General features: G+C 41.0%; 1 protein-coding gene across 1 annotated transcript; it reads right to left on the bottom strand.

Annotated features, from left to right (window-relative positions):
* Positions 1-17: 17 nt before the first annotated feature.
* naga (N-acetylgalactosaminidase, alpha) lies at positions 18-7,539 on the bottom strand. The gene is made up of 9 exons (XM_056456271.1): positions 7,443-7,539; positions 6,249-6,412; positions 6,034-6,174; positions 4,576-4,787; positions 4,289-4,383; positions 4,050-4,211; positions 3,186-3,383; positions 1,218-1,358; positions 18-526 (listed from the first exon to the last, which is right to left on the bottom strand). The coding sequence occupies exons 2-9, from the start codon at positions 6,398-6,400 to the stop codon at positions 314-316; spliced, it is 1,314 nt and encodes a 437-aa protein (XP_056312246.1). The 5' UTR covers positions 6,401-6,412; positions 7,443-7,539; the 3' UTR covers positions 18-313.
* Positions 7,540-7,840: the final 301 nt, after the last annotated feature.

Genomic DNA, 7,840 nt, shown 5'->3' with positions numbered 1-7,840 from the left:
CCAATATACACAGTGACTGAGTCTGACAATCAGGTGTGTTTATTTGCGTTTAAAAACAGCAGTACACATGATTTGAACATCATTAGTGCTGAATTAACTTTGCATAAATGATATATGCTATGGTTTTGTAAACAGGCTTCTTTTGAAGGTCAGTGCAAAAGCTTTTAGACACATCCGATTAGCATGAACAGCTCCTTAAAAGACAAAATCATTAAAAGGGAAAATCACAGATCAACATTGTAGGCACGATTCATCGTCTGAAAGTCCCTGAGTGTGTAATATATTCCAGATGGGCGGAGCCTCGCAAAACCAATCAAAGCACCAGGGGGGCGTCGACCTCATTTGCATGTCGATGGAACTTCGGGCCAATGAGCTTCTTGCCGAACCGTTCAAACTCCGCCTCTTTCCTCCAATCAGCAGCCGGATAGACGTACCACATGACCACACCAGATGGGTTAATGGACACGGTGAACTGAGTGCTGTCCTTCAGTTCAGGCAAACGCTGCTCTGAGAACACGTCAAATACCTGACGGAGAGAGAGAAAGTGTGTGTGTGTGTGTGTGTGTGTGCATTAGACATATATATTCAAGATAATTCAAGCTTTAAATTGAGCTTTATTGTCATCCCACTAGCTGTGTGGACATACAGTGAAACTAAATGTCATGTCTCGCAGGACCACAGTGTTTCATGACCACAATCATAAATATAAACACAACACTGGACATAAGAGCCATTTTAAACCTGTACATGACTAAAATAGCCCATACAGTAATCTAACTTTACTATACTAAACGTACTTAAACTAAGACTAAGACTATACAAGTACTTTTACATAAGACAGAACATTATGGTGCAAGATATTGTGCAGTTGCGATTTAAGGTTGATAAAAACAAGCAGTGCAGCAAAATTGTGTGGTACATTCATAAGAAAACATTGTTGTTGTTATTGAGTCCTTGTAAGGTGGAGTTAAAGTAAAGTGTCCGGTGCATATGGAGAGAAGAGTGTGTTTTCTACAGGTGGTCTACAGGCACTCTTCAGAAATGCACAATGGTTTTATAGAGATATGGAGTGATTTTAAGAAAGTGTGTGCAAGTGTCTGGTGCAAGTGTCTGTTAAAGAAAAAAAAAAAAGAGTGTGTTTTATACTGGTGGTTTGTCAAGCCCACTCACCCGTGTGAGGTGTGAAATGCACAGTGTGTGTGTTCCTGAAGGCTCACCTCAAACACTCCAGGCTGGTATCCCAGGGTCTTCAGAGATGTGGTGTATCGATAGGGCATATCAGACCTGCGGCTGAAGAACACCAGAGCGCTGGCTCCTTTAGAGAGCGGCCGCTGGAACACCTGGATCCCACTCTTCTCCTGATGATAATTAATTCACAACTGTTATTATTATTATTTTTATTATTTTAAAACATATTTATTTCCAAAAACATTTTATTTAACAAATTACATCATATAAATGAACTGATGTATTACATTTAAATAATTAATTTTGAAGTATTAATGGTGTCTGTGCATGAAAAAATACAAATGCAAAATAATCTACATATATTAACATAAATAACATATGCTAAACAAATGTAAATAAGTAAATTATATAATATTATTATGTTTCAAAATAATCGCACTATATTAAACAGAAATAAATGTTTTTTAAATGTAACCAAATCAAGTAATAATTAGCATATATTACATGGTAAAATAAACTTGTGAAAGTACACATTTAGTCTGTAAAATAAAGCTGCAAAATAAACAACAGAAAATACAATAATATATACTGGATTTAAATGATAAATAATTGGTTAAAATAGTAATTAATTACATAAAAAATAATTTAAAGATTACATATATATTACCTAACCCTAACACAGTGCTTCCCAAAGTGGGGATCGGGAACCCTTGAGGGGTTGAGGGACAATGACAGGGGGTCGCTTGGCGATTTCCAAAAGTCAAATACAATTTAATTAAAGTATTAAAATTACCATGTCTATTTATAAAACCCAAAGAAGATAAAAATAGTAGTTTTTAATAGTAAAAAACAACATGCAAATAAAAAGCCATCAGCCTTTAAATGGAGTGGTGTGTTTATGTTAGATTAACAACACAGTAATAGCGTCAGCAGAAACAGATTAATTTTATAGCACCAGGTCAAATTTCTAACAGCTTTATGGCAATTAAATACATTAAAAATAAATACAGGCCACAACTGAACATTGAGGATGATGCCAGAGTGGCGGTCTCCAAAATTAAACCAAGAATAGACTTGTGCTGGGATTCACTAGGTGAAGTGAATATTAAATTAAACAAATAGGGTATATGCACAGCTAGTGTTCCTTCCCTACTGATAAACTTCCGGTGAACGCTTAATGTGACTCTCTTCCATTTTATATGGTTCCTTTTACAGTATCTATAATGTAAAGTAATTAAAATATAATCAGTTAAATAGACTTTGGCTTTCATTTAATTGTTCAAGTGTAAAACGAGACGAAAGGCGCTTACACGCACACACCCGTCAGGATTAGCAGGCTAGCGCAGAATCTCCATTGAATTATACTGGGGTAAAATAAATGTTCATGTTTTAAAGGCATGGCAGGGGAAAATTTAATTTATTGCACCGCTTCTTGTATAATCTGAGACCCACTTTATATTGGATATCACTCAGCCAGTGGAGACCACTGATTCTTAAAGAAAACAAACCCTAAATGTGCCGATTTTGTAATGGCATACAGTTCATCGGAAGCGCTTAAACCAGGGTACTGGCAAATTGAAAGTCCTTCCGCATAATAAATGACTATAAAAATGATAAGATTGTTAAACTGTGTTGTCAATATGCTTGTGTTTATATAGGCCTATTGTTGTGTGCGCAACATTTGTATATTTATCACTTACACGGAGTCATTTGCATTGTTATTGTAGGGGTCACTGGCTGAAAAGTTTGGGAACCCCTGCTCTAACATATACCCAGCACACAAAAAACAGCTAATAATGCATAAATAATAAAAAATTTAATATTAAATTAGTAATATCTTACACATATTTTGTAAGCTGCAGAAAATGAAGAATACTAATAATATAAAACTTAAAATGTGAGATTAAATTACAAAAAGTACATACATGAGTACATACATGACTAATGTGCTAAAGTAATATTTTAGTGAAGCAGGAGAATTATTGAGGTATGTGCACCTTGAGCAGGCGTCGGCCCTGGATGCCCAGTGGGTCCTGGTTGATGGTGATGGCGCCTTTATTCTGGAGGACGGAGCGAGCGGCGCTGCTGATGGTGCGCAGGTCATTAGACATGAAGAGCGGAGCCGCCATGATGGACCACAGAGCCATCTGAGCCCGAGACTGATCCAGACTGAGGCTGAAGTCTCCAATGATCAGCTGAGGACGACACAGAATCAACAGCAGGGTAACCAAGAGGAAACTCATGTATGTCAGAGGTCAGACTAGACAGAACAAGGACAAAGGCCAGATCAGAAGGTCACAGTTCAGATAAGACTGAAGCAGGTCAAAGGTCAGATCAGGAGGTCAGAGGTCAAACAAGACAGTAAAAAAAAAATCAGAAGGTCACAGGTCAGACAAGACAGAAGATGGTCAAAGGTCAGATCAGAAGTTCTGAAAAGACAACGAGACGGTCAAAGGTCAGATCAGAAGGTCAGAGATCAGCCGAGGTCAAATATCAGATCTGAAGGTCAGATAAGACAATAAAAAGATAAAAGGTAAGATTTGATGGTCAGATCACAAATTAAGTGGTTAGACTAGACAAAGAAGGTCAAAGTTCATATAAGAAGGTCATTGTTCAGGTCAGAGGTCAGACAAGACAGTAAGAAGGTCAGACCTGAAGGTCACAGGTCAGACAAAATGACAAGAAGGTCAAAGGTAAGATCGGAAGGTCAGCGTTCAGCTCACAAACAGGTCAGAGGTCAGATAAGACAGAAATAAAGACATAGGTCAGATCAGAAGGTCATAGGTCAGATCGGAAGGTAACAACATGATAAACACTAGCATATGAACAGTAAACTTGAGGGTTATCGGTGTGGAGCTCACCATGTCTGGGTCGTTCCACTGTCCCGGTGCGGCCGCCGGCTGGAGGGCGTCCTGATTGTCGAAGAACCAGTCCACGATACCCATCACACTGTCCCACGAGTCCTGGATATCATCATAGTTCCTCCACAGGTTACAGATCTGACCCAACAGAGTGTAGTTCACCTAAAAAAAACCACACACACACCAGAGTCAGTGTGGCACTCTTACACTCACTCACTCAAACACACACACTAACTCACTTTAGGTGGGAGGCCTCCCTGGTAGGCGGGCCAACTGCAGGAGTAGCCAATGGGACGACCGGTAGCGTTGAGGGCCTTCGACATCATTGGGTATCCTGAATTAACCGAATCCCAAACAAAGAATCAACTTTCAAACCATTACAAGACTTGAGAAATTGCTTTATCTTCTTTAATTGTTTTGTATCGGTTTATTCTGTAGGGACATACAGCATTCATTTTACTTGTGCTGGTTTAAAGAAGTCTTGAATTTGCTTATAGATCTGAGCTGATGCAGATTAGCGATGTACCTTGTTCCTGGTAGGACGAGTTGGAGTAACATCCGTCCAACTTGAGCATGTCGATCCCCCATTCTGCAAACGTCTGTGCGTCCGTCTCGATCTTGTCCAGTGTGGTTCCCGGATACCCTCCACAGGTCAGCGTGCCCATGTCGCCATAGATGCCCAGCTTCAGCCCGCGGTCATGGACGTACTGCGCCAGATGAGGAATGCCTCGAGGAAACCTGCAGAAAGATCACACGAGCTGAAGAAGAGCGCAGGGAGCATGTCAGCTCCAGAGGGTCAGGATTGAGGAGGTCAAAAGGTCAGATCAGAGGGTCAGAGGTCGGATCAGAAGGTAAGAGTTCAGAGGTAGAAGGTTAGATCTAAGGTCAGACCAAAAGGTAAAAGATCACAGCTCAGCTCAGATCAGAAGGTCAGAAAAGGGGGCAAGAAGGTAAAAGGTCAGATCAGAGATTAAGAGTTCAGAGGTAGAAGGTCAGATCAGAAGGTCAGACAAGAAGGTAACAGGTCAGATCAAAGGTTAAGAGTTCAGAGGTAGAAGGTCAGATCAGAAGGTCAGACAAGAAGGTAACAGGTCAGATCAAAGGTTAAGAGTTCAGAGGTAGAAGGTCAGATCAGAAGGTCAGACAAGAAGGTAACAGGTCAGATCAAAGGTTAAGAGTTCAGAGGTAGAAGGTCAGATCAGAAGGTCAGGGATCAGATCACACAGTGAGGGGTCAGAGAGGACAAAAGGTCAGATCTGAAGGTCACAGGTCAGATCAGATAGGAAGGGTAGATCAGTTCAGATGAGATCATAAAGAGGTCTAAGGTAAGACAAGCCAGTAAGAAGGTCAAATCTAAGGGTCACAGGTCAAGTCAGAAGGTCAGACAAGACAGTAAGAAGGTCAAAGGTTCCCTTGTTCCCTTAAGGGTATCACCAGCACCATTTTAAAGTGCATTCCACTTCAAGTGAATGAGGTAAGTTTAGATGGACATATCCTCGACCCCTCGATTTTAACTGAGGGAGCGAGTTGGCTTCATATGTCCTATCCTGCACCTATCTGTCCCAGAATGCAATGCAATTGTGACATAAGAACAGTGCTGTTCCCAAGTGATCAAGGGTTCAGGGCACTCTATTTAAACACATTCTGATGTTCCTCCAGTAGTGGACACTTGTGTAAAATAATCAATGACGTAAATTTAAGTGAACAAGAGAAAGGGGAGTTAGTGAGTATAGAGCAAAAAAAATTGGACTCGAATGAAGCCAAGATCACAAAGAGGTCAGAAGAAGGTCAAAAGTCAGAACTAAAGGTCACGGGTCAGTTAAGAAGGTCAGAGTTTAAACAAGACAGCAAGTAGGTCAAAGGTCAGATCAGAAGGTCAGTGTTCAGATCACAAAGTACAAGGTCAGACAAGACAGTAAGAAGGTCAAAGGCTAGATCTGAAGGTCAGAGGACAGACATCAGATCTGAAGGTCAGGGGTCACACCTCTTAGGGTCAGGCTGCAGTCGGCCCTGAGCATCTCTGTCTTTTGAGGACCAGCAGTCGTCGATGTTGATGTAGACGTAGCCCAGCTCTTTCCATCCGTCCTCTGACAGCCGGTCCGCCATATCCATGAACAGCTGCTCACTGCACAGAAATATCAGTTAATAACACTAGAAATGAAATAAAACCTTACTGATGATCACTGTTTAGCGCTGTACCTGATGCAGTTGTAAGGATCATTCTGGCAGTCGATGTCGCAGCGGAATCGTTCCCATGCTAACCAGCCCATCGGCGGGGTCCTCATCAGCCCATTGTCCAGAGCTAGGGCAGCCGAGGAGAAGGCCAGAAATAAAGCACAGGCTGACCACATGCCTGAAACACACTTCAACACAAGACAGCTACTGTGAACACAGAGAAAATCACTACTGAAAATATTCAGGAATGCAATTTATTTGGTGGGCAGCACGGTGGCTCAGTGGTTAGCACTGTGGCCTCACAGCAAGAAGGTCGCTGGTTCGAGTCCCAGCTGGGTCAGTTGGCGTTTCAGTGTGGCGTTTGCATGTTCTACCCGTGTTGGTGTGGGTTTCCTCTGGGTGCTCCGGTTTCCCCCACAGTCCAAACACATGCGCTATAGAGGAATTGATCAACTAAATTGGCCGTAGTGTATGAGTGTGTTTGTGTGTATGTGAATGTGTGTATGGGTGTTTCCCAGTACTGGGTTGCAGCTGGAAGGGTATCCGCTGCATAAAACATATGCTGAAATAGTTGTCGGTTCATTCCACTGTGGCGAGGCCTAATAAATAAGGGACTGAGCCAAAGGAAAATGAATGAATGAAGGAATTTACTTGTTCAGTAAAAACACTGGAGATATTTTCTTTGTACGTTCAGTCATTGAATAAAGGACAGAGAGAACTCATAAGAAACTCTCATATTCTTGATTTGACTGAATTTCACAACGCATCTCAACTCTATCCTGAAATGTGGCTGTTATTCACATTCTTGATAAGAAAAAGACCTTAAACAAAAGCAAAACATTAATTTAAATGACTGTTTGCACGAATTAATCCCTCTGCAGTCACGAGTGATCCACCTAAGAGCACCTGACAGCCTCACGTGACTCACCTGTCTGAAGTCACACAGGTAATGCATTATAACCCTAAACACACTCGCTCACACACACACACCTACACTTACTCACATATACTACAATAAGAAACAATATTAAACTCGTACATAACACTACCGCACAAACAGTAAGACTGTACGACTTTACTTCCTGTTTGGCACTTCCTGTTAGAATCCACCTCTAGGATCTAGCATTGAGGATCCGCTGCAGACATTTCTATTATGCTCCAATATTTCTACATAACTGCTGTGAGAGAAAGTCTGAGATGATGTAAACACTCACTTACCGGATCCGGATCTCTGCTCTTCACTGTACACTGTGTATCGGTCTCTGTTGTGGATGAGTGTGCGTGCTTGTGTATGTGTGTTGCTCCAGAAGATCATGTGACCACACTCGTGTCATGTGACGTAACGGAGCATCAGGTGATTGAGGAAGTTCCTCATTCATTCAAAACCAAAACACGAAGTTTTCTTGTCCTAAACGCTACAAGACAGCTTGCAAAAATAATTAAAGTTAAATAAAATCGTCTAGAATACTGTTTTACTGGCCAAAAAATTATCAATTAAAATGACGAAATAAATACATAGGCTATTGTAGCAAAATAAAATAATCCTATTAGGCTACTAGCTTAATATTTACATCTTAAACTGTTTTTGCAGCAGAATCACATTCACACACTGCAAA

This window comes from Danio aesculapii, chromosome 4, assembly GCF_903798145.1.
Source record: "Danio aesculapii chromosome 4, fDanAes4.1, whole genome shotgun sequence".
Lineage (NCBI taxonomy): Eukaryota > Metazoa > Chordata > Actinopteri > Cypriniformes > Danionidae > Danio > Danio aesculapii.
Note: the sequence above shows the minus strand (reverse complement) of the source record. Positions and strands in the feature narration are given on the sequence as shown.